This window comes from Prunus avium, chromosome 1, assembly GCF_965620075.1.
Source record: "Prunus avium chromosome 1, drPruAviu1.hap1.1, whole genome shotgun sequence".
In the NCBI taxonomy this organism is placed as follows: Eukaryota; Viridiplantae; Streptophyta; class Magnoliopsida; order Rosales; family Rosaceae; genus Prunus; species Prunus avium.
The window spans coordinates 15,999,645-16,025,861 of record NC_142284.1 but is presented as its reverse complement, the minus strand read 5'-3'; the positions used below and the strand labels follow the sequence as shown (position 1 = coordinate 16,025,861).

At 35.7% G+C, this 26,217-nt stretch overlaps 3 protein-coding genes across 3 annotated transcripts; all 3 read right to left on the bottom strand.

The window, feature by feature from the left end:
• Positions 1–260: 260 nt before the first annotated feature.
• LOC110749054 (putative protein phosphatase 2C 33) lies at positions 261–5,751 on the bottom strand. The gene is made up of 6 exons (XM_088246818.1): positions 5,401–5,751; positions 4,866–5,261; positions 4,396–4,725; positions 4,066–4,183; positions 3,065–3,288; positions 261–925 (listed from the first exon to the last, which is right to left on the bottom strand). Exons 2-6 carry the CDS (start codon positions 5,154–5,156, stop codon positions 674–676), a joined length of 1,215 nt encoding a protein of 404 aa, XP_088102944.1. The 5' UTR covers positions 5,157–5,261; positions 5,401–5,751; the 3' UTR covers positions 261–673.
• Positions 5,752–7,992: 2,241 nt separating this feature from the next.
• LOC110745265 (CRIB domain-containing protein RIC4-like) lies at positions 7,993–9,727 on the bottom strand. Its single transcript, XM_021945349.2, has 3 exons — positions 9,446–9,727; positions 9,212–9,337; positions 7,993–8,644 (listed from the first exon to the last, which is right to left on the bottom strand). The coding sequence occupies exons 1-3, from the start codon at positions 9,642–9,644 to the stop codon at positions 8,364–8,366; spliced, it is 606 nt and encodes a 201-aa protein (XP_021801041.2). The 5' UTR covers positions 9,645–9,727; the 3' UTR covers positions 7,993–8,363.
• A 10,569-nt stretch (positions 9,728–20,296) lies between these two features.
• Positions 20,297–22,534, bottom strand: LOC110748926 (Transmembrane amino acid transporter family protein). The gene is made up of 3 exons (XM_021948911.2): positions 22,075–22,534; positions 21,213–21,820; positions 20,297–21,045 (listed from the first exon to the last, which is right to left on the bottom strand). The coding sequence occupies exons 1-3, from the start codon at positions 22,334–22,336 to the stop codon at positions 20,506–20,508; spliced, it is 1,410 nt and encodes a 469-aa protein (XP_021804603.2). The 5' UTR covers positions 22,337–22,534; the 3' UTR covers positions 20,297–20,505.
• Between the last annotated feature and the right edge of the window lie 3,683 nt (positions 22,535–26,217).

Genomic DNA, 26,217 nt, shown 5'->3' with positions numbered 1-26,217 from the left:
AAGAATAGATTGACTTATTTTAAGGGTGAACGTGGTTAAATATTCGTTCAACAAAGCTACCGTTTATTAAAATTATGGTGTTTTGGAAAGAAAAATGTTATCGTTTATTAATTTGTATGTAAGTTACGTAAGTGTTCAATATGATTAAACAACCTGTAACAATAGCAATTATTAGTAACATACCCAAAAAAGATTAACAATTAGGATTTCCTCTACCAAACAAAAAATCAGCAATTAGAAATCAGAGGTAAGGCGATCCGGGAAGAAAAGATACACTGGAATTACAAGAAAAAACCAATACATCAAAGAAGGTAAAAGCAGAAATATAATAAAAACCCAAGGATAAAATTTCCAACCACCTACCAACGTATAAAATCAGGGTAGCCTTTGTAATGAAGAACTACAAGGCTTCAAGACCTGTATTTACAAAAACTCCAATCGACACTGCTAAAGAGAGACAAGGAAATAACACGTCTCTCTTCCAATCAATATAAATGAAACCCTCAAACCTTTTTCCAAGATTTTATAAAAAAAAATAAAAATCAATAAAATGGTGATACGAAGGAAAAGAAATATAGACAATGATAACAAAACTAATGACCCTACAATCAACAAGGCTCAGGAGCAGGCAAGTCATAAAAGTATATGCCAATGCTTCTGATGTTTCTTAATACTAACTCCCAACCTGATATTGGGAAGAATTTCCAGAGCTCATTTCCTCTCCGGTTGATGAGAAATCGGAACTAATGTCAGATGTACTGGAGGTGAGGAAGAGGCAAACCACAGCACAATCATCAACCTTGACATATGGGTATTTTGACCTCCAAGCTCGAGTTGCTGACTCTACCAGGGCTCGAGCAGCAGAGGCTCGTGGAGCTAATGCTACTATTTTTACGACTTCTTCATTTGAGAGGACATCCCATATCTGCCAGAAAGTAAATTTATATAAGCCAATGCTAAACAATCTGTCCCGTGATAATCTTTGCATTATGTGAAGCTGAATAAACTAAATCGATGACGTCAATTTGGATTCATATGGCCTTTCTAGTTAATCCATTCTGACAATACACGAGATCTTTACATCCAATTGAATTTTGAATAAAGCTTGGTAACAATTATCAAGATATCTCCAGAAGCGGATAAATAAACTGCACTTCTGTCCCCAAACTCACATGAAGTACATTAACAACGACAAAGCCTTTCAAAGTTTGGATTATCATGTTCACCAGACCAGGACCATGATACTTTCATTCAAAGAGAAACACATAAAAACGCATAGAGAAGTGGAAGATTAACTACGCAAATGATACAATTTAAGACAGATCAGGACTGCAATAGATGAGGTTAAGCAGGAGTATTACAGAGATTATGTACACATACAAGGGTAATTTTTTTCTTAACTTGCAAGGAAAAAATTGGGAAACAAAAGATAAATGTATAAAAAGAATTTTTTTACAATTCCAGTTTCTTCACAGAATGGACAGCTTGACACAATACGACCATACGGAAGATGAATAATGAATATACTCAGCAACAAAGAAACAACCATAGTTCCTTTCCGCATATTTAGATCCTGCCCAAATATCCGTGCATATTCTCAGAAAAAAACAAACAAACAAACCATAGTTCCTTTCTGTTTCTCTCTAGTGCGCTCCCAGTTCCTGACTCGATATTAGGTCAAGATAAAGCCTTTTCTCCTCTGTCTTGTTTTTCCTCATTCAAAATTTTCCTAACCTTTATTAACTCACACAAGGAACCTTTCCTCTTTCAAATAAATTTTTTTTTTGGGGATTTTTCTTAATCCTCTTGATTACACATAAAGAACCACACACAATTTTCAGACTAGATGATATAAAAGACTCAATTCAAGCCTAAACCATGTCCATGGTGCTTCCACCGCATTTGGAAACTCATAAACAATGTTCTATTTGGATTTCGGACGCATGATCCTGTCTCTAGCGAATGACTTGCGTATTCCAAACACTTAAAAATAATGTTCTTAAGGGCATCATTGCCACCACTCTTGCTCCCAAACCCCCTATGTGCATGACTTGCACATGTCAAACACCTCTCCCCTATTCAGTAACATTGTTACCTAATTGCTAAGTTCATTGTTAATAGAGTGAAGCTGATGCTCTTCAACCTTATCAGGCCTAATCAAAATGCCTTGGTTGTTGGGAGATGGATAGGTTGACCTGATGAAGGCCTATGGAATGGTAGATTGAGTATCATTTTTTATACTTTTACCGCTTTCAAGTCTCTTGCTGCTATGGTTGATTATTGAGAGTTTGCATCTCTATCCAAACATTCTCCATCTTTGTAAATGGAGAGTTGTAGGCTTTTTCCTCAAGGATGCAAGAACTAGGAGAAGTAGGGGAGCTAAGATTGCTTGGTTGATGTTTGATGTCCTAAAAAGGAAAATGAAGGGTATTTAGGGATCAAATATCTTCATCTCTGGAACAAGGCTTTTTTTATGCTTAGGCACTCATGGAAGCCAGTCAAAGATGATGATATATCTAGGCTGGTGGATTAAGGAGTACCATCTGAACGGTGCAGCTTATAGGAGAGTCATACTCCTCAGGTTTGGAGGAAGTTGCTAAAGCTAAGAACCCTGCCATGACTCCTTAGCACAGCACATCATTGGTGATGGCATACCCAAGGTGGCGGCGAGATCCCATTACACTCAACTGAAATCCTAGAGTGATCATGACTCTGAATTGTCTACAGATGCCAAGGTCCGCACAATTGCACAAAGAGACTGTTGGGTATGATGTATGATCCCCTCCTAACTCAAGGGGCCAAATGGATATCAGTTACTATACGCCAACTCAACTTGAAGGGACGCTATTAAGTGGCTCCCAACCACTACAGGAACTTAGTTAGCTACCTCTATTTCAGAAAAAAAAAAAAAAAAAAAAATTAGGGCTTTAGGTGGCTGCCGGCCTTGGCTCATTGAATAACGACTCTTTCTATACCGCCCCCCCAGACAAAAGAAAACTGCAGGAAAATTTGAATCGTAACAAGAAGCTGTAAATCATATTATATAAACAAGTGGATTTCTTACCCCATCAGTAGCCAATACTACAAATTCATCCTTCTCAGTGAGGCGACGATAAGAAATATCAGGGACAGAGATTAAACCAAAGTCCTTTAGGCAGAAATCTCCAAAAGCCCGTGCCATGGCAAGGCCAGGTGAATTACTGTTGGGCAACCAAACTCGAGCGACCTCAGGCTCGTTTTGGAGAGCAAATACTCGTCCTTTACATAGCATAATCCTCTCTGCTTCCCCTAGATGCATAAAATAATTGCGTTAAAAAATAAGATTAATCATCCCGTATTATTCAACCAAGATTCCTAACTGTATAATAAAGAACACTCCATATTCTCAACTACTATAACACCAGATTAAAGTGCGTATGCATCAACACGTGTGTGTAGATGGGTGCTGCAAGCGTGCATGTCTGCATGTGAACTTACTTTCAGATCAATTTAAACAAAAAAGCATCTATATATCCATGCACCCAATGTTAAAACAAACTTGCAATCCAAGATCAAGAAATAGAGAAAACATGATATGTTGTTGAGATTATACAACATCTACTAGGACATATTGCATCAATTATACAAATAATGAGAAGATCCCCATTTGAACCTAGTCCATTGCAGAGAAAAAACCTTTTAAAGCACTATGCAGCTGAGGATTTTCATCCTTGGATTTCTTTACCTCTTAAATCCTAAGTGACGTAAATTTCATAGTATTAGTAGCGAGAGCTCTTTTATTGAGTGCGCCAGCTGTAACAATAAATTATCCTAAGGAACATAAGCTATCAATGGGGCACTGCTCCTGATTTCTAGATACTATCAAAGAAAGAAATCCTCAGCTGGATTCTATTGTAAAAATTTAAAAAGTTTATTATCAATATAAAAAATAATGAGATTGATATTAAGTCTGAACTATGCATTTGTTTCTAAGACAAGTAGTAACCAAATGCTGTGTATTTTCTGTAAAGTTGGAATCTTTGAACTCTAACCATGGATTAGAAAGAGTGGGAGAAAGAAAGCTACTTGGAAGATTTGGTTTGAGGTCTACAGTCAACTGAACAGCAACGAGGGAGCCATCTTCATCTCTGGTGCCTAGTAGAGCTCTAGAGTCCCCAACATTTGCAATAACAAGATCCTGACCCTGTAAACATCATATACGTATTTAAGACAAATTTACAGGTGCAATCTCGATGTACCAAAACTTAACTAATAGCATCTCAGTTCTTGCATCAGATATTGACCCACTGTAAATCTCAAGTGTCCATATTTCATACAAGTACTGCAACTTTATTAGATTAAGACTCTTTGTAAGTGTTCACCAAGAACAATGAATTTGTGATGCAAATGAAATACCTGCTTGACCAAGGTAACAGCAGTTGTCCCACTGCAAAAGCAATCAATACGAGGATGCAATTTGAGCTCCTTGTCCATGACCTTAAAAGCCTTCAGAAAAGAATCTTTCAATGTCATAAAAAGCTCACAGTGCTCCATATCCTTGTGGTCTTGATATGAAGCAGCCTCGTTGGTATCATCAGCAGCCCCTTTCCTGGCGTTATTAGTCAATACCCATTGTGAAGTCAGCTTCAAAGGTAGAGCATCCCTCACCTTCTTTGCAACCACATGGCCAAAAGGGCCATGCCCATCAAAAACACCACAAAATATGGTATCCGGGGAACCAAAATTCTGTAAAACACCACAAATTCTTTAGTATTGTACTACTCAATAATCCAGATTCAATTTCCATATATATATATATATATAGAGCGAGAGGGAGAGAGATAAAACTGAGTAAAAGTTGAAGTTGCACAGAGAAAGCAAAGTACCTCCCAAGCAATCATGGCGTCCTGATTGACCCCTTTCTTGCCTTGCTTGCTGAACAAGGAAGCAAAATCAGAGGAACCATTGAGGAACTGCCTGTCAGGGACTCTGTGCAGCCACATCTCCAGATTACTGGAAGGCGGCGCTACCGCCGTGGCAGAGGAGTTCCCAGTCACCCTCCTCTTCCTCCTCTTGTTGCCCGGCCCCGGAGAGGAAGGGACCCCGCCTTCCAGGGAGAGGCAGGAGCCCATGCCGAGTGCCCTGACGAGGTCCAGAAAGCACTCCAACCCCACCATACAGTCGGGTCCCTTCCTTGGCTCCACCGGCGGATCCGTCTTGCTTTCTGTTTCGGATAATTTGGATTGATTTCAAGGATAACGGATAATTTCTATCAGTTCTGTCTGTAAGTCACATAAAAAGCATTTCAATTTCAATCCCAATTTCCCAAATCACATCAAATTTCATATTCATAAGGATAATTCAATTCATTTCCGACCTCAAGAAAGAAAAAAAAAAGATAACCCATTTATGTAAAATTACCAATTTGCCAATTCGACGTTGACGGAAAAGGGGCAGAGGAGAGAGTCGATCAGACACAACCTAAGCGCACCTTAGAATCTGGTTTCTGATTGCAGAGAGAGACGACCTTTCTATCTGAAGACAAGAAAATTATATTATTTTATTTTTCCTCAAGGCTCAAACTGATGGTAGATGATGGATGTTGAAGAAAGAAGACTAACTTCACAAGTAATTGTTTCGATGCTCTCTCTCTCTCTCTCTCTCTCTCTCTCTCACTGCACTGCCAGCTAAATAATTGGATTTGTTACTAAATACCTAATACTTAACAGTAATTGTATTAGTTTATCTGTTTTAACAGAATGTTCTATTTGTTTGCCAGAACAACAAAATCCAAAATTAGTTTATGTATTTGAACCCAAAAGAAAAAAAGAAAGAAAAAAAAAGTAGTTGATGTAATGTGGTCGCCAGCGCTATATACATGAAGAAGTGGCTTAGTCTTATCGCTTCTCTCTAACCCATCACTTACTCCAACCTAATCACATAGTGTGATTATCACATCTATGACGTGATTCACGTGTTATAATTTTGGTTAAATTTATAATATTGTATGACAGTTATTTGTTTATTTATTTTAAATGAGAGATTTTTTTTATTTATTTATTTTATCAAAGAGAGAGAAGTTATGAATGAGGGAGGAAATGAATTGGAATTCGATCAACTGAATCCTCTAATTAATTTAATTCATGATTATTCAGGTGTTGAATCACATATTGTGATGTGAAATCTATATCTATGTATATATATCTATATATATAAAGCAAAAAGCAGAGAATGGTAAAACATTCAAAATATTAGAAAGTGCTCATGGTTAATGCAAACATTAAGAATTGAAATTATTAATTAAATGAGGATAATATGATAAATTCATACTTTTTTATATTTAAAAAATTAAAATTAAAAGGAAAATTAGATAATGGATCATATTTTTATGGAACACAATTACCTATTATCTTTTTTAATTCTAAAATATCCACGTGTTAGTTTAAAAAAAAACGGAAGTCAAGGATATTAATAATTCTAATACTCATCGTATCTCATTCCGTGTAAGTAAACATATCATTAATAAAACACGAGCCTCTCCGCACGCGCTTCCAAGCCTGCAAGAGGCTTTTTTTAAAAAAAAATTAAAATTTATTTTAGAATTAAAAAAGATAATGGGCAGTTGTGTTCCATAAAAATAGGCTATTATCTGATTTTTCTTTTAATTTTAATTTTTTTAAATATGAAAAAGTGTGAATTTACCATATTATCCTCATTTAATTAATAATTTCAATTCTTAATGGTTGCATTAACCAATTGCATTTTCTGGCATTTTGAATTTTTTACCATTCTCTGCCTTTTGCTTTATATATATAGATAGATACATGAGCTTAGTCAAATTGGCTAGAACGAATCCATTCTCTATTTTGTATCTGAATTCGAATCCCGCTTCTGATAATTTAAATTAAATTAAATTAAAATATCCAAAATATACCGTCAATAAATAAAATATGCGTTATAAAATAAATGAATTAATAATATCACTTGGCAGTATTACGGTTGAACTCGAGAATTTCTCGCATTTATCCACTTCTGACAAAACTAAGTCAAAAGGATTATTGTTAGATTTTTCTTGGCTGAGGTTGGTCAGTGTGGCCACTTCAGGATGGGATGGGTGGGTGACTCTAAGACGACGCACGTCCTGACGGATCTAAGCAGCGACCAAAATGTGAACCCATGAATGAAGAACATGTGTTGGGCACAGACAAGTGGGTGCTGGATTTGGTGGCGCCTTTAAACCATGTACAATTTCATTATTCTCTAATTTATGTTTTTTTTTTTTTTGGTTTAGAAAATGGAAAAATATTATGCTATTGGAAAGTCGGCCCAAATGGCAAATGCAAATTGCAAGACCAATCAATCGCACTACAGGCGCACACACAAAAGGTTCCTTTTATCCACAAGATCAGGGTATGCTGCACAAGGCTGACGCTGCAGGACTTATCCACTTTTGTTATGTCCAATAATTGCGTTATGGATTAGATTTGAACAAAAAAACAAAAGATTAATAGAGACGTAAACGACATTGAGAAAGGTGGAATCGAGTCTAGGACTTTGGATGTAATCACTTAAACTACAAGCCCTTGTGAGACACAAATGATTTTGAATTTGGCCGTAAGCGGCCCAACAAAAAAAAAATTAGGGTATTTGGAGATAAGTTCAAAACTTTTCAATTTTGGCATAGGTGTTTAAAGAAATTGGTGTTCATAGACAAATTTTGGGTGTGAACAAATGCCTCTTACATTCCTCGGTCTATCCAGCCCAAAGCTGTTCTTCAAACAAACAAGACAAGGCAAAGTCCAAATTCTCTCTTCATCTTTGACTAGGCCAAGTTCTCTTCCAAAACTACTTAACTCAATGCCACGTGGCGACAATGGTTTGGAAGAATTGTCCGACCTCGATGTTGATATTTGTTGAACCAATTTTAGGTATCAACAAGTCTGACTATACTATTAATGTATAAATTAATAATTCGGAAATTCGATCGATTAAGTAATTTTTACACTAAAAAACTCATAATCAAATCCATAATCTTATTTCCTTACATCCAAATCAACCCTTGGGCTTTCTTAATTTCTGCAAAAACAATCCTTAACACCTTGTTGTGCGGGTGGTCAATTTAACATCGCAAAGACTATGAAAATGATTCAGTATATGAATATTCTAAGCTCCACTAATGTCACTCCACGCACCCTAATCAATTTCCATCAATAAAAATTCATCATGAACTGATCTTGACATGATCATCACCCCACCCCCACCTCCTCAGAAATTCAACAGTCCAAACCATGCATGCTTAATCTGTAATTAATTAGTTGACGTGGACATGATGATTAAGATAATCAAAACACATCACAGCATGCTCTAGCTTCGATTAATTAAAATTAATTAACATCTGTGGGCGTCCTTCGATCATCAACAAGGAGCGGCTGAGGCTGGTGGGTGGTCTGTGCAGCCATGGCGAACTCAAACTGCTTTAAAGAAATTGAAGGGAAAGAGAGTATTTCTGGAGCATTGTTGAAATTTTCCCAGCTGCCTTTTATGGATCCGTTTGTATTGGTAGTTGTTGACCCATCCAATCCTATGTGTGTCACATGCTTCACATCTGTGGGCAACCCAATTTCCATCTCTCTCTCCTCTTCTTCCTCAATCTCTTCCTTGTAAACTGAACAACCATATATATATATATATATATATATATATATATGTAATATAGATATTAAACAACTAATTAGAAATAAAATAACATATGTTATAATATATTTTTCATATGGAAATTCTTCATTGCATAAATTCCTTAGGATGAGACCAAAACAAAAAAAGTTTCTTGGTACACCTAATTTCTGTATTTTTTTTCTTAAATCAGTTGGTACAGCTAATTGTCTCAGCTATCTCATGGGTTAATTAGGGCTTTAAAACGGGCGGATGTATATGTGTGGTATATTCAAGTACAATCATGTGGTATATGTTATAAGTGGAGAACCATGTCGTACACCCATATTATAATGCGTGAGCAAGTTATACCATGTTGTCGTATTCCAGTATCACACATGTGCATACTTCTTTAAAGTCAACATTTTTTGAACTTGCAACGCACTCTATAAGGTGATTACGGAACATTTCATTAACTCTTAAGCCTTTCATTTTAAGAACCATCTAAGGAAAAAGTAATAAAACATGTTTAGAGCATGCATATATCTATAATTAGGCATTGAATTAATCATCGGCTTACCAAATATTTGAGACAAACTTTTGATGCTTCTGATCAATCTTTCAATCCCACTGGAAATGTGACTCTTCCTAAGATTCAGAAAACGATGAATGTTCTTCACTTTAGCTCCTTGTGCTTTTCCGTCGTCTTCCTTATCAAAACACCATATAGTCTCAAATTAACACCAATATCAACTTTAGAGAGAGAGAGAGAGAGAGAGAGAGAGAGAGAGAGAGAGAGAGAGAGAGAACATACTTGTTACATGTGGAGGTGGGTTTTGTGTTTCTTCTTTTGGTTTTCTTGTTTGATCATCACTTGTGCCAATGGCAACGCTGGACTGAGAAGCGCAGCCAATGCCAAAAGGAAGAACAGCAAATCTTTCAATGCGATCCTTCATCCCTTCATAGACAAAACTACAAAGCCTAAGCCTTGTTTTGTTGGACTTAGAAGCCATGGAAACACAATGTGGTGTATTATATCAGTTCGAAATTGGGGCTGGCTTTAGGAACAAGTTAAGCAAGAATGATTCAAATGTGGAAAATTTTGATCCAATACTGTTGTTCTAGTTTGGTACGTGGGGAGAAATTTATAAGAAAAGAATGATTATGAATATGATGGAGTGGGTGTTAGAGTTGGTTAAACTGAAACTCAACCTACATTTTGCTGACTGCAAGTCTAATTTGGAGGATTAAGCATTGAACAGCTGGTCCACAGACCAACCTTTGTTTTCATTTAACTGTTCCTATTTGATCATTTTATGGTGGGCTCCCCCTCACTTGCCTCTCTTTGAGACCAAGCCACCTCTCTCCTTATTATCATTCCTTTTATAGGCTTTATGCTTTGATAATTTTGTTTTTTTTTGTTTTTTTTTTTGTTTTAGTCATTTTTGTATTTTATGGGGAGGGTTGTTTGTTGGTTCAAATGTTTTTTGAAAAATTTTAAGTTAAAAATATGGGTAAAATAAGGAAGTACATTGACGAAAAATATTGAATTTTTTAAAGGCTTATAGACTGTAGTGCCCTTGAAATTATAGTCAAATCTCATTTTACCCTCTAATATTTAAAGTGACCCAGAGTGCCCTGATGAGTATATTTTATATTATATATTTAACTCCATTCTTAGTATATTTTGGTTAATATTTTGGAAGAATTTTGGTACTTTGAATTATATTTCCAATATAGGACTTTCGACTTTCTCTGGAGCAAAACATAATCAAATGGACGAATTTTGGAGTAATTCCAGTTGGAAGACATTCGTGAGTCACTTAGCTTGATTGTATCAAAATTTCATATTTTTCTACCAAGCGGTTATTTTCTGGCAATAAAATAAAGGAGCAATGCGTGGTGCTGGAATAGTGACGTTTTGGGCCTTTATTGCATTTTTGGAGCCCAAGATGACCTCAGATGGGTTCGTGGCCTTCTGGAGAAGTGTTTAGAACGTTTTTATCTTTAAAACAAGCTATCTTGGGCAGGATTTGGAGGAGATTTGAGGCCAAAACGTGGCTGGGCATATTGTGGGCAGATTCTCCTAATCCAACTTGGACTTAATTATATCCTAATATTATCTTATTTTAACTTAGTTTCCTTGTGGGGATTGAGCAGCTAGGTTTTAGGAGGTATTTAAGTTCTTTTTCACAGAATTTTTAGGACTTCTCTTTTGGCTTTTGAACGTGACATTGTGGGTTAGGGTTTTTGAAGAACTTCTACTTCAAGGTGTTTTTATTCTTATTCATTGAAATGATATTTTCTTTGATTTTAGTTATGAATATGCGTAACTAATTCTCTTTTGCTAGGGTGAAGCCTTGAACCTTAGCATGAATATGTGATTTTTATTTAATTGCTTATGATTGATTGCATGCATACTTTGAATTGTTAATCACTGTTTTAAACTATCTAATTGTCTTAATGCCTGATCACCATTAGGATCTAGAAAAGTAATTGGATGCAATTTTGGTCGGAAGGTTCCCTGAAATTGACGCTAGCTTCTTGTGATTAATAATTGTAATTTCACTTAAGATGAACACCACGTCTTAAGGGTTGCATGGTTTTTCAAAGGGTTTTCACAAAACGTAATGAGTCTTTCATGTTCAGATTTGATCCGAACATTCGGACGGGTTGCATATTTGATATACGTTCTATGTTGGAGGTTCCAAGTAGAATATAAATTAGGAAAACTTAACCTTCAAAGTGACATGTGCAGATAATAAGTAATTGGTAAAAATTCATAGGATTGCTAAGTGATGATGAAACCCTAGTGCTTTTATAAATTGGATTATAAAACTCTTTTGATCATATTTGTTTTTAATCAACATTCGTAGTTTTTAGACAATTACAGAATCAACCTTTTTAGCCCTTAATTTCAAGTCGTTAATTAGATATTGTTTTTACATTAATTACTAAATAGTCCTTGAGGAGAACGACTTTGCATGAGCATCTATACTACAATAGCCTTGTATTCTTGCAAGTATTTTATGTGATTTTAACCTGATTTGCATGGATGGTAAAAATCGTATCATGCCCCCTTGACCATGTTTTGGTGGTTCACTTTGCCCCCCACTATAACTCTGTTAAAACTGTTAAAGTGGAACGAATGGGTTCCACCAGTTTGCTAAAATGTATGCCACGATCTCGACGGTGGGGCAGTGACACATATGGCTTGGTCCCGTCATGGATTGAGTCGTCGCGGCATTCTTGCTTCTCGTGCGTACGCCTTCGGCCATGGTCGTTCACAAGGCTTTGGTTGAGTGATGAACGGAAGGAAACATATTCGTTATAGTTGAGAACTACGCTTTGAGTATATTTCAAAGCTCTCAATGAAAGCACCAATTTGTTTGTGCAAATTTCTGCACAAGGAATATTTGCGGATTGATTCCTCGACCTTCGATCTTCCTTCTCCCTCTTCCTCGATCACTACAAAATAAATAGGAGTAAATAAACCACACTCGGGGGGGTGTTGGCCAAAAGCCCTCCGATGCTTAAGTTAGTTCAATTTGATCTTTGAGAAAAGATACGTCAATAGCTAAAATGGATGGAGTTTTCTCTCATGGAGAGAGCTGGGTGGTCGGAGCCGTGTGCGGTGGCACTTAGCCGTGTGGGAGAGAGAGAGAGAGAGAGAGAGAGAGAGAGAGTGTGTGTGTGTGTGTGTGTGAGGAATTTTTGTTGGGTTTTGGAATTACCCTGATGGTATGTTTGGTACATCGTATTAGACTCTAGATAGGAGTAAATTGTCCATGTCAGTTCTTTAGTGTCAACTTGTATTATTTAATTACCTGACTATATTAAACAGATTGGACTTTTAATACTCTCCTTACCTGACTAACTAATACAACCCATAGACCCCGGTTTAGATAATACATGCTTAATTATAAGATTAGGGAAAAAATAACACGCTCTACATTTCTTCTCTACTATATTCTCCTCAGATCTCTCATTCTTTCTCATAGGTTGATTGGCAGCTGATGACTACTTCGACTAGCCTCTAAACCCAGCAGGTCGACTCTTCCTCCAACCCCTAATTATCGAAATAATCCACTGTCTCATAGACATAGACTCAATCAAATTCCCTCATCTCTAACCACAGATTCTCACAGTTTTGGTTCCCTTTCAATTTTGATTGCTGCCCATCTTAGTTTCAAGTATGTGTTGTTCATTGTTAGAGAAATTCATATTTGGATCTTCGATTGTGTAGGAAATTATTTGCTACACAAATTGATAGATTTGGTGGACAGTGGGTGTGGGCATGGGGGTGGGTTGCTCAAGGTCCATATTTGGGGTCGGGTGTGTTGAGAAGATTTGGGGGTGGACCGTGATCGAAAGAAATTGAAAGGTGCTCATGAACCAAAAGACCTTCTAGTACAATTTGGTGAATCTGATAGTAGAGGTATTTCTGTTCTTGGGTTGAGTTATTGAAAACGGAGAAACATCAATTTCTATGGTTCTTGGTTGTGGGTGGTTCAATGCTCCCAATCAACAGGATAGACCCTCCCAAGTGAAACAAAATTGTATACATCCCTGATGATGGAATGGCACTATAGTTTCATTCTTGAAAACTCAACAGTTTATTGAAAAAGAAAAAAAATTATTGAGTGGAGATATTATAATTGTGGACGAAATAATGGTGTAAGAGGAAGCAAATGATTGAGTGTCCATGTCAGTCGATATGATTTTTCAAGCTCATGGAGTCTGATCAACTGTTATTCGACGGAGCACCAAACACAATATAACTTAATCAAACTATTTATCTGGAGTAGAACTAAACACCTTATAATATTATAGATAAATAATCAGTACTCTTCGAAACAAATTAATACTATCCGACAAAAATTAGTCATTACAATCCGACGTACCAAATGTCTTTTGTGGCTATATATTTATAGCCTCCTTGTGTGCTAGGATTTTGGGAGAATAATCCTTATTTGATTAAGATTATTCTTCCCCAAAAAGATTATAGGAATTACTCTAAGATATTTGGTGGAGATTGATTCCTTGATTTAGGGAGATATTCATTTTTTATATTAAAGATAATTTCCCTAATTAAATAGGAATTAATTAGGGTAATTAATTTGACCTAAAGAATATTCCTTTTTCATGTGTCATCTTCTTATTGGCCGGTGAAATATATGCTCCCACAATTATTCTGCTTTATTTTCTTATGGTTGTTTTGGTCTTCGTAGTTGGTTGTGTTCTAATTGTGCAATATGTAGATGTACTCTTCCCTTGTTCCTCAATTAAGAAATGTATTGGGCTAAATTTGGACGTTGGAAACATAAGAATATTTTTTCTGTTTTTGTGAGTTTGTGGGAAGGGATGGGTGTGTGTCATGGGTTGGTTGTTGTTTGGGCGGTGAGGGGTGGGTATAGAGCACTGGTGGTTTCAAAATTCGAAAGCCAATTAGGCAAAACTTATAGGCTAAACTCGATGGTAGTGAATTTCATTAATAAACATAAAAAGATACACCTAGTCAAGGAGTACGTAATGAGCCTTATCCTCAAATGCATTTATATCCATAAATAAAAGTTCCACAAATACAAAAACTAAAACTAAAATTAAAAGTAAATGCAATGCAAAATAAAACAAAACTCTTTTAAATCTAAAATTTAACCCAGCGATGCTTAGAACTCTTAAAATCTTCAATTACTGATGTATTATCGATATTATTAACAAACTCTCTTTCATCCCTAATTAAACCCTAGAATACTTATTTACTGTAGCGCCCCCTGAAACTTTGGTCAAATCTCAATTTGCCCCCCAAAACTTAAAGTGGCCCATTTACCCCGCTTGACCGTGGTTTGGTGACTCACTTTGCCCCCTGCTGTTATCTCCATTCATAACTCCGTCAATTTGGATGACGTGGCAGGGCTATTTTCGTATTTTTACCACAAATGATGATGTGTCATATACATGGCCCACTTTTTTTGCTGAAGTGAAATAACATATTAATAAAAATAAAAATAATGTAATTACTGTTTAATTAAAAAAAATTAAATGGAAAATTAAATTTTAAAAAAATATCTTCTTCTTCATCTCTCTCTGTCTCTCTGGCCCTCTCCTTCCCCTAACTTCACCATCAGACCACAGCCAACACCCAACCCAACGCCACCCAAAGCAGCCACCAGTCAAAACCCTAGCACTTCTTTTTCTCTATCACTATTTTCTTTTGCCTTTTCTTCTCTCTCTCTCTCTCTCTCTCTCTCTGAACAAACGAACTTAGTATTCTCTCACTCTCCAAAGCAGGTTGCTGAATCGAAGGAATAAATGTGAAAAAATAAAAATAATGCTAAATTTTTTTTTCTTTTTTCTTTGAAGAGTCTGATCCCTCCATCTCTCTTCCCCACTCTCTTCGAACAGCTTCACAGCCACATCAACACCATCGAAGGCTTCACAGCTTCGAGGAGATCCGATGGCTTAATCGGGTCGCAGGCGCTGACCCGTTTCAAACCTGAACTTGGCGGTCGTCACTCTCTCTCACACACACACACACACAATCCTTGCTACAATCCCCAAATTGTTGACAAGAAAAACTCAAATTAAGGAGTTTTGTAGGTACGAGAGTTTTGTGGGTATGAGAGTGGTGGATGTGGGCATGGTTTGAGAGAGGAATTTTGTGGGTGATTGCGGAAATTTGGGGCTGCAGTAGATTGGGTGGGGTGCGGGTTCTGGGTAATTGATTGGGTTATTGTTTGTGTATATTAGTTTGGTTGATGTTATATTCTAATGAGTTTTTGTGGAAATTTGATTGAATAAGAAGGTTAATTTATTGGTTTTTGGGTTTTTTTTTTCCTTTTTCAACGGTGGTGGTGATACGACTGAGGGTATGTTTGGTACGCTTCACTGGACTAGACTGAACTGGACTATGCTAAATAACACTCGAAACCCATATTTGGTAACAGACAGGACTAACTTAAATGAGACTATATAGTCCAATAGTGAAAAAAAGGCCTCACTCGCCCGTCTAATATAGTGAGCCCGAAAAGTGATTCACTAAATAGCACGTTCCTAAATAGAACACGCTAGTCCGACTCCTCTCTTTAAAAAATATTAGGATTTTATTTGTTTTCTTTTTATTATTGTTTTAAATTTTTAATTGGGATTTTTAACATTTATTTATTTATTAGGTCAAAATCCGTAATTAAATTTAAATATTACAAGAATTATTTTGATATTGCATTTGACCACATTTGTATTTGGAAAATCAAACTATAATAATTGACAAATGCTTGATATTCTTTTTATATTGAAACAAGTTTAATAATTCATGATGTGCTGGAAAATCAAACTATAATAATTGACAAATGCTTGATATTCTTTTTATATTGAAACAAGTTTAATAATTCATGATGTGTTGCTTTCTTTATCGCAAGCAATTATTACCTTGTTAAATTATATTTTTCAGTTTAAAGTCAAAAGTCAAATATACAAAAATTATACATACATATATATATATATTTTAAATTATTTTTTACTTGGTCTTCCATGAAAGACGTAGAATTATATAGAGTGAGTTTAGCTCCTTAGTAATGTTTCGACCAACAAAAAATAGAAGATTTGTAGTAGTCTTGGGGCAAGGCTAAGGAGCAACTAAGATAAATCTTGAGAAGCCAAAAAAAAAAAATATCAAAATTTTATTCTTCATAAACAATCATAATTTTATTTGTTTTATTGTTTTAAATCTTTGAATTGTGTTTCTTTGTAGCATTTATTTATTTTTAGGTCAAAATTTCAAATTAAATTTAAATATTACAAGAATTATTTTTTAGTCCGACACAGCACCAAACATAGGTCTTCACTATTTTTACAATCCAGCTTCTTAGTCCGACGCAGCACCAAACGTAGGTCAGTACTTAATCCAGCTTAGTCCAATCCGAGCTAATCCAAGACAGTCCCAGGATTTAGTCCAGTCCATGACAGTCCGCCGTACCAAACGACCCCTGAGAGTGTAGGAGGCATGGGAGAGACAAAGGCAGAGAGAAAGGTTTGGTTTATGGGTAAGAGATTTAGTTTATGAGAGTGATTTGAAAATTAGTCAAAAAATGGGAGCAATTTTCCACATCACCTGGGTTGGTGGTTGTTTGGGAGAAATTATAGAATGGTACAGTATCACCACGTCAGATAGTGATACTCCCACTCAAAATCTGCCACCTGTCTCTTTTTAAAGAAAACTACAGTATTTTATACAACTGGACTTTCACATCCAATTTTACCCTTAACAATAAAATTAATAAAAGAAAAACCACAAAGAAGAAGATTGCACCACTCCCACCCGACTGAAATTACCAGTCCCGCTCGCCGTCACCTCTCTCTGAGTTTCTAATCCTCCATCTCTCTCTACTGTACCAGCAACTACTTTATCTTACATTTGTTGTTTATTTCCACATTGAAATTCTGCCCATTTATTCATCTCCCTCAAAATAAAAAGAATAAAAAAAATTAAAAAACTAGAATATTGTACACCAACCACTGCACTCAGCTTTGCCTCCCCTGGCCATCGCCCCCGCTCTCTCAGTTTCTCTCTCTCATCTAGAAGAATGAGATCTGCATATTCCAATTGATCCCAAGTCAACTTTTGGCCAGGTCATATTCAATTGAAAAGTCTAAAGCTTTCTCATATGTTATCGAGAGAGGATGGAGAGATGGAGGGAAGAAGAGAGAGAGAGAGAAAGTGAAAGAGAAGGGTGCGGCAGCAGAGGGAGATAGTTTGGGTAACTCGTTCTTTTTTTATTTTTTTTTAAAATTTTATTTGAAAGGGTAAAAGTATAATTTCATATCCAGCTGTAATTAGTTTTTAACTTTTAAAAATAAAATAGACATGTGGCAGATTTTGAATGGGAGTATCACCAGCTGACGTGGTGATACCGTACTATTCTATAATTTCTCGTTGTTTGGGCAGGGAGGGGGTGGGCTTGAGGAGGGCGGTTATGGCTGCCAAGAGGGGTTGGGTAGAGAGAGAGAGAGAGAGAGAGAGAGAGAGAGAGATTCTTTTTAGTTTTAAATTTTTTAATGTTTTATTTTTATTTTTATTAGTTTTAATTATTAGAATATTTAATTATTTTTATGTGGAGGTGGGCTCCATTGGCCATGTCACCCTTTAATTGGTGGATAATGATACATGTTTATGAAATTATAAAAACACCCATGCCACGTCATTATAGTTAACAGATTTTTAGATGAAGTTGACGATAGGGGGCAAAGTGAGTCACCAAACCACGGTCAAGCGGGGTAAATGGGCCACTTTAAGTTTTGGGGGGCAAAGTGAGATTTGACCAAAGTTTCAGGGGGCGCTATAGTAAATAAGCCTTTAAATTATAACTATAATTAAAGATATATAGAAAACAGAGGGAGCTAGAAGTTGTTGATGTCGTGTAGCTAAGAGAGAGAGAAACAAGTTGATGTGGCATAGCCAAAAGAGGAGGAGAGAGGATATGGGACTACTTGGATGAGTAGCATGTGTGTAGGGTTTACTTTTAATTTTTTAACTTTTGAGCTAGGCTTATAACATATGTAGGTATTTAAAAATATAAAAAAATTTGAGCTGTGCACAGAATCGCCCTTGGTACAGAGAGAAAGAGGGATAGGGAGAAACAAGAACAAAGTAATTTTTTAAATATTTTTTTCATTTGTTAAATTTTTTTAAAATAAAATATTTATTGTTTTTTCACATGTGGCATACATTTCAGTTAAAGGGTGGGATAAATTTGTGCCATATTAGTGTTTTTAATAGAATTTTTAACATAGTTAACAGTAGGGGTAAAGTGAACCACCAAACCTTAGTCAAATGGAGCACTCTGGGTCATTTTAACTTTTAAAAAGTAAAGTGAAATTTGACCACAGTTTTAAGGAGCACTATAGTAATTAAGCCTTCTTAAAATAAAGGCATCCAACTAAATAAACAAAATTTTGAAAAGTCAAAACTCATTATTGAAGAGCAACAAGCATTCTTCTAAGTTTGGTGTAGAAGACGAAGAATTAATAATGATGAATGTCAAAAATTGGTGAAGTCATATGAAGAGAACTACAATTGGTGGTAGAAGTTCTTGACCCCATGAACCCTCGAAATCCTTCCTGGAAGCTCCGATCTTGACCCTATGGAAGGTTGGTCGGCGACCCAGAGTGCACACCAAATGTTCGCTGAAAATCCAAAGAGAGGGGTCTTCTGTTAGGTTTTAGAAGTCTCGCGTCGGGGGAAGGCTGAGGTGGTTTGCCTTAGTGAAACGGCCCGTTTCAAGTGTTTTTAATGGAACCGTGCGACCCGTTTCTATTAAAAAAGGAATACCCACCGTTAGTTTTATGTAAAAATAAGCCAGTACACCAACCATGTAGAAACCATGCCCCAAAAAATACGGCAGCCCACCATTTGTTTCATAATGAAACAAACTACCCAGAATGGTTGAAACAAACATCCGAGTTCTAGGGACAGCCAACAAGTAATCAACAAGTTTTGAAACAAATAGAAATTATAACTCCAGTTGGCTAAATAGCCAGCTACCCCATTCTTCTCTCTGTAAAGATGGAGAATTGAGCAGTTACAATGATAATATATATTTAATTGGAATGAAATTTATGATTTATTCACTTTGGTTTGATTTATTGGAGTAGTTTTGTTATTTATTGGTTGATTATTGATTATGGGCTTTGTTTTTTTGTGTGTAATTGATATAGAGTTTTGTGTTTTGATTCATTCATTGGGGCACCAAGATATTTTTGCTTATATTCATAATGAAGACATAATGCTACGTTTTCATATTTTAGAGTATGAGAACTTGTCTTTTCTTGCCCCCTTTTTTATGAAAATATTACCAGGTATTTTTTCATTAACAATTTTTTTTTGGTTGAAATTTTACACGTTGGCCCCTTGAGGTATAAATCCTAAATCCGCCACTGGTCGTTCTGGAACTAGAGCTTTGCATGACAATATTGGGAACAGAATCCGCCAGTTGCGTATTTGTACAATTAGTTTTCTGCTGCTTTTCTTTTACTGGGGTGTAACTACCATGTATTGTTCCTTGTTGTTTTGCTCCCGTCTGGCTTTCAATGAAAGCATCATTCGACCAAAAAAACACATAGTGTATACCAAAAATCGGATGTTATCTTGGTAACTAGGACTTACTGTTATCGATCTGCTAAGGGAATTTTGATTCAATGCTATGATTCAAGGATATTTCCAAACTTTTTTGGCCTATCAAAATTAAACAAGGATGACAGAATTGGTAAGTTTTTTTGGCTTATCAAAATAAACCAAAAACTTATATTTTGTATTTTTTTTTCAGTTTGTTCAGGTTTATGCATTTGTTTTAATACAATTGCTTCTCCAATTGGGAAAACAATTTTTTTTTTTTTCCCATTTTCAGGAGTACTTACAGGAAACATTTCTTTTGAGTGGAGAGGTGTTGAGCAACCGTCAACCGTATGTATTTGTATATATAACCAATTACCATCTTTCATTCATTCAATCGGGCTGCTTTTTTCTTCTGTCAACAGATTTTGCATGGTGTGTGGTGCGTTGGCCAGCAAAATTTGTGTGATATTCTGCGCAAGGCCACTGGCTTCATATATATTTATTATTTTGTTATAAAAAGTCCACCAGAAAACAAAAATTATATTGAAGAAAGACAAAAAAAAAATTATTTACTGTTTCCGAAAATATTATTCATATGATGACAACCGCAGATACATAGATCACTCTAGAGTGTAATCTTCAAAAATACTACACGAAAAATAAAAAAGGTGAAAAAATAAAAACAAAATCAAAGGAGAACAGAGAAGCAACACTCATCCCAGAATGAAAAATGCAAGTCTATTTGCATATCATGGTTCATCTTTTCAGCCTGAGTGAGCTCTGTTGAGGTTTTTTATGAGCAACTTTGATGAGGAAATGGTTCCAACTACTCCCAGAAGTAAGCCAAATGCAATGAGAGTGAAGTTAAGGAGCAGGAGAGGCCTTGAAATCTGACCCCAACAGATCTTGAGGTAGAAGGCACAAGGGAGAATGAGACAAATGCCAATACTTACAAGGGATCCTGTGAGGCTGAGAACATGCTCAAAATATGGGACAGAGAGAGCCAATGCTAGAATCACCAGAAGTAGGACTGAACCCACAGTACCCCTGATGATCAGCTTTGTTCTGGAGCTCATAGAATGAGGAAGGTTGTGCTCAAGCTGGATGGCCATTGGTGCAAATTCCAGAGCATATTTGGTCATTGGTGTCAGCACAGTTGCCCACAATGCAATTTTTGTCACTATAAGATGTGGAGGCATGCTTAGAGTGATTTGAGGATTCACTTGGGGACCAAACAACTTGGCTCCCATGAAGGCTAGGGTCGCGTAAAGTGTCGTCACTAAAGTGAAGCTCACTATAGATACCTGCAGAAATTTAAACCAGAAAAACAAAGTTAATAACACAGAAAACAAATTGGTTTTGTTTGGAGCACATGTTCATAAAATTCCATGGTCACCAATTGTAGAACAAAATCCAATGATCAGCACTCACATGTTTCATTAGTTATTAAAATTTGAGAGATGAAAAGTACCTTGGTGAACTTGGATGGATCTTTCATGGCCTTGTATAAATTGGGGAAAACAATATGTCCTGCATAGCTGAAGATATAAAGGCCAGATATTGCAGGAATATTATGAAGCCGGAGGGCTGGTATGGTGTGGTTAGCTTTCACCCCTCCGAAAATGCCGGTGCATGCCACTGATGTAAAAATGACAAGCGACATGAGAAGACCGCCGAATGAAAGGAAAGATATGGCAGAGAGATCTCTCAACCACAGACTAGGCAGAGCTACCAAGACCGCCATCGAGGTTAAGAGCTGAGATTTTGATAACTTGGCCCATGACACCTTAAATTGCGTCCCTGAGAACACTGTGTTTAGGTTGTCATGTAATGAGATGGTGTAGGATACAAGGGCCATGAAGATCTCCATGTAAATCAAGGTTGCTGCTATAAGTTTTCCTTTGGTTCCAAATGCCTGCTGTCCAATATCTGTGTAGCTTCTTGACTTGGGATTTTTGTCAAGGCATTTTCCAAGTATATGAGAACAATATGCACATATTACCCCAAGTCCTATCAGTAGGAATGCAGAAGACCACCCCCCAGTTTCTAAGGCATATGGAGTTGATAACTGCCCCAAACCTGCAGCATAATACATATGCAAAAATCATTTACTTACAATATTTTCTGAGTCATGTAAACTGTAAATAGAGATCGATGTTTTTTTGTGTATATCTATATATAGCCGGACTGTGAATCTATACTGCGTATTTAAATGTGGTTCACAGATTCACAATCTGGCAACGCATGCACGCACACATACACATACAAATGATAAAAACACTAATTTTTTTGAATCAAACGAACAAGTACTCCAAGTGTTTGAAAAAAATTACCTATGAGCATCCCAGTCATGTTGATTACAGAATGAGTAAAAGAATTGTTGGCCTCTGCATGGCGCTCATCAACAGCCGAGACTCTCTTGCAGCTCTCAAAGCTTTGATCACACTTACACGCTTTGTTTTCCTCCAGACAAGCATTGCAGCTCAGCTGCTGCAAAGCCAAGTTCCCACGATGCACCGAGTCACTAGCAACTTGATTTTGGTGGGAGAGGCAGTTTGATTTAAGCCATAATGATTTTCTAATGGTGTTCCACATGTTCAGGTACAAGCTAGCTTAGTATGAAAAATGAGGATACTCTATAAGCCAAATAAAAGCTTCCTAAGAGATACTTGGTGAACCTTGCTACAACATATATTTATACCTAAACAGAGCCGATATTCCTATAGTACTCACTACTATTTGAAAGAATTTTGTGTTAGATAAATTGATACTTTTGCAATCTTGCAAATCTAGAAGAAACGAGTGGGTATATTTATGACAACATTAAATTTGTACACGTATACTTAAGAGATATTTAGTCATATATCCATATCCTACGCCATTTAATTTCTATAAACAAACCCAAAAAAAAACTCAAAAAATAACAGTTGAGTGTTTTGGGTTTTTCATGAGGTTTTGGGGTTTGGCTTGTTTTAAGATATCGATGTCAATTTTGTAATTTATAAAAAGTTAAAAGTCTCTTTATTATGTTGTAAATGGGCTTTGAGTGTGTTTCTAAAGTTCATTTTATATAGAGTTTTTTTTTATAATTTGGGCTCCTATATTGGGTATAATAGTGAAACATCTGGTGGATACTCAGAGAGATTTGGCGTCCACCTGGTTGATACTTGTGGGAAATTTGCTTGGGGAAGTTGGCAAATGGAACAAGTTGTTTTCATTCTAGCTAACGCAGACAGGCCAATATTGGTGTGGACACAAGTGTTGGGCATGATAAGCCCAGTGACAAATAACCAACCTGACGTCATGAATATTCCCAATTCTTTTTGTTGTGTAACAGACAAGCTGGGTTCACTACTAAGTCTAAGATTGCACCGATATTGTCTTAAATTTAATCACCTAAATAGGCCTCGGTGCGATAGCAAATCACCTACTTTTAAGTTGTACATATTATTGTAATACATCTCCGATGTGAGATTATATACTTATCCCCATCTATGACTTCTACTAAGCCATACAACCCCGACACTGACTCAAAGCATATGCTCTTGGTATTTTTGTCATATATCAAATTTTGAGAAGCTAGGAATATTGTAGATCGAATTCAATTTTTTCTCTAATTTTTAGTTTATCGAGTGGAATATATATATATATATATATTTTTCCACCGGGATTTTTAAAAATAAATATCAACGTAAAACTTGTGGTGTTTAAGTTAAAGACAATATCAACAACTCAATTGCTACAATTAAACATGTCTAAAATATGACTTAAAGTGCCGAAAGACATCCGCCACCAAGCCGATCACATGGGAAAGAAGATGTGGTTAATTTCATGTTAGAAATGCATTGCACGGCTGCTACAAAAATGGGAAAGGAATCCTACACGAATTTTCTTATACCCTTTTATTCTCACAATGTGTTATATTCTCTTGGTATCTTTAAGACATGGAATTCACTAAACTAGTGTTGGTAGGAAAATGATTCCAAACCAATGAACGGCAGTTGAAAATGTGACATGACCTATTGGCACATGTAGGGCAAAAATTTATGCCAAAAGAACCTGATGCAACTGCGCAAAAACCAGCATTCCCCTTGCAGCTTGGAAAGCAAAAACAAAACAGAAAAAAAAAATGACACCATTTATATTACCTAAATGCGTGGACATGGATTCTATAATATCTACTTTTTTTGGATATGGGGAACAAATGGGTGATGTCATTTCTTTATTTGTTTTTTCTTTAAAATTTATTACAAATAATAGTCTAAACTAAGGACCATAAGGGGAGGAGAGTTTCTCATTTGCACACTAAGGACCAAAGTGTCATGATGATTTGAACCTGAGATCACTAGTCTGCAAGTCAAGGCTCTTGTTTATTGGGCTAGACCCCGTTAACATTCCTTGGGCCTTTTATGTACTGTATATATATGATATTTAGAGCATCCACAATAGTTGTTCAATAGTTCAATTTATTGAAGTATTCTGATATCTATTGAATTGAACTGCAATTTTACTTGCAATGGTATAGTTTAATAGCTTCAAATCAATAGTTATATGAGATATTTAGTTATATTTACTTACATATTTTTTTACATACTCAAATAAAATGAAAGGGATGCATTTAATAATAGTAAAAACCTGTACCATTGAAATATTCTCGGAGAGATCTTTAAAAAGAGACCAATTTTGAATATATTTGAAAAAATAATAATTAATTGCTGTATTTTTTTCTATTGCATTGAACTATTAAACAACCATTGCGGATGCTCTTAACAACATAATGCATTAATTGCTGTATTTTTTATTGGCATGTGGGTCCCATAGTTAGCCTATTGCAACTGTAGTAGAGGGTTCATCACACCATTGCAAATGAAATGTAGTTTTAGTTCAATTTCATGCAATAAAATTGCATTGATTCTAACCATCACAAATGCTCTTAATTAATTATTGCATATACTTTTGGACATTTATCGATCTAAATTCTAAATTCTAATGCATGTCAAGGCTGCTCAAGAAAAAAAGTATGGGGATCATCGCCAGCATCACGTAAAGCAAATTCATTTGGTTCAAAATGTTAATTGCCATTTATGCAAGTGATCCGGAAGAATGAGAATCCCCATTTGCTTCGAAATTAATTCTTAAATGTATTTGATAAATATATATAATAAAAAGCTTAGATGCGATTCTTTAATTTGTACGCACTAGCTATTGTCTAAATGTTGACAACTTAAATATACCTAAATCAGAATTTATAATAAATAATAAATAAAAAACAAAAGAAACATATACAAAGACAATCCCGACGAATCCCTAAGATCGTACAAAATCTTACATTAAGTCACTGAATTTGAAAATATAGAAAAGCAAATAGTTGGTAATGCTACATGGCTGCCAATGCATCCGTCACAAAGTCAGCTTCATGGAGAATATGTTGCCTAATGTGCACCTTATTGATTCACTTTTTAATGTATATCATCCACGATAAAGAAACGCTAAGGTGGAGTTCTATATCATCCATTATTATTGTCATGTTCACATACTAGGGAGCACTTTATGGGTTCCTCTAAATCACTTTCTTAGACGAATTTTAAGGAGGAATTGTAAAATACAACTCCAAGTCCAACCATGCTCCGTATACACCTTCTAAAATAGGGAGACCTCTAGGAGCTCCTAAATCTGAGGATAGATAAATGACTTCTAGTGGCTCCCTATAATTTAATGTTGCATTGTTTTATGCATATTTCAAAGTTTTAATGAATGCTAACCATTTTTTTATATAATAGAAATGGACCAACTATATTGAATTTAAAAATAATTTTTGTGTGTTTTTAGCTAAATTTTAACTAAAAAGATAGAGAGCATGATTGTCGATGCTCTAAGGCCATCTCCAACCATGTTGGGGCTAAACTCAAATTTCTACCCTCCAAAATACAACTATTCATGTATTGTCGAGACTCAAACTATTTTTTTCTCCAACCATGCAGACTCATAATTTGAGTCCACAACTTTGTTAAATTGTTTAAGAATGGTTAACCCCATTTTTTTTTTCATTAATTTTTCTTGACATTATTTTTGTTTCAAATTTCATGATTTAATTTTTTGAACATTTTAACTTAAAAAATTCCAAATTCCAAAACATTTTATGATTTCACTTAAAAATAAAAATGAGGATAACAACATTTTATTTCATAGACTTTAAAAGTAAAAAGAAGTGGTTTGTTTGTTTTTTTTTTTACTTTTATTTTTGCTTCATTGAATTCCTTTATCCACCTGCAATAACCCATGCTCGCCTCCATTTGTCTTCTTCAATTATATTCTGAATCCTTTTCCATATTCTATTGTCTTGTTTTAATCATGTTCTAAACCATGGTTCATCTTTGTTCATCTCATTTTATTGGATTCCCTTATCTTTCCCTATCTTTTCTCTATCTTCATTCAATAATGATCAGACATGTAGGACATTTTGTTTTGTCATCTTG

Coding starts and splice junctions, on each gene's coding strand:
- LOC110749054 (XM_088246818.1), bottom strand. CDS start 5,156: ATGGTGGGGTTGGAGTGCTTTCTGGACCTCGTCAGGGCACTCGGCATG. Junction 4,184..4,395: donor CTGTTACCTTGGTCAAGCAG/GTATTTCATTTG, acceptor TGATGTTTACAG/GGTCAGGATCTTGTTATTGC. Junction 3,289..4,065: donor CCTCAAACCAAATCTTCCAA/GTAGCTTTCTTT, acceptor TTATGCATCTAG/GGGAAGCAGAGAGGATTATG.
- LOC110745265 (XM_021945349.2), bottom strand. CDS start 9,644: ATGGCTTCTAAGTCCAACAAAACAAGGCTTAGGCTTTGTAGTTTTGTC. Junction 9,338..9,445: donor CCCACCTCCACATGTAACAA/GTATGTTCTCTC, acceptor TTGATAAGGAAG/ACGACGGAAAAGCACAAGGA. Junction 8,645..9,211: donor AAGTTTGTCTCAAATATTTG/GTAAGCCGATGA, acceptor ATGGTTGTTCAG/TTTACAAGGAAGAGATTGAG.
- LOC110748926 (XM_021948911.2), bottom strand. CDS start 22,336: ATGTGGAACACCATTAGAAAATCATTATGGCTTAAATCAAACTGCCTC. Junction 21,821..22,074: donor CATGACTGGGATGCTCATAG/GTAATTTTTTTC, acceptor ATTATGCTGCAG/GTTTGGGGCAGTTATCAACT. Junction 21,046..21,212: donor ATCCATCCAAGTTCACCAAG/GTACTTTTCATC, acceptor AAATTTCTGCAG/GTATCTATAGTGAGCTTCAC.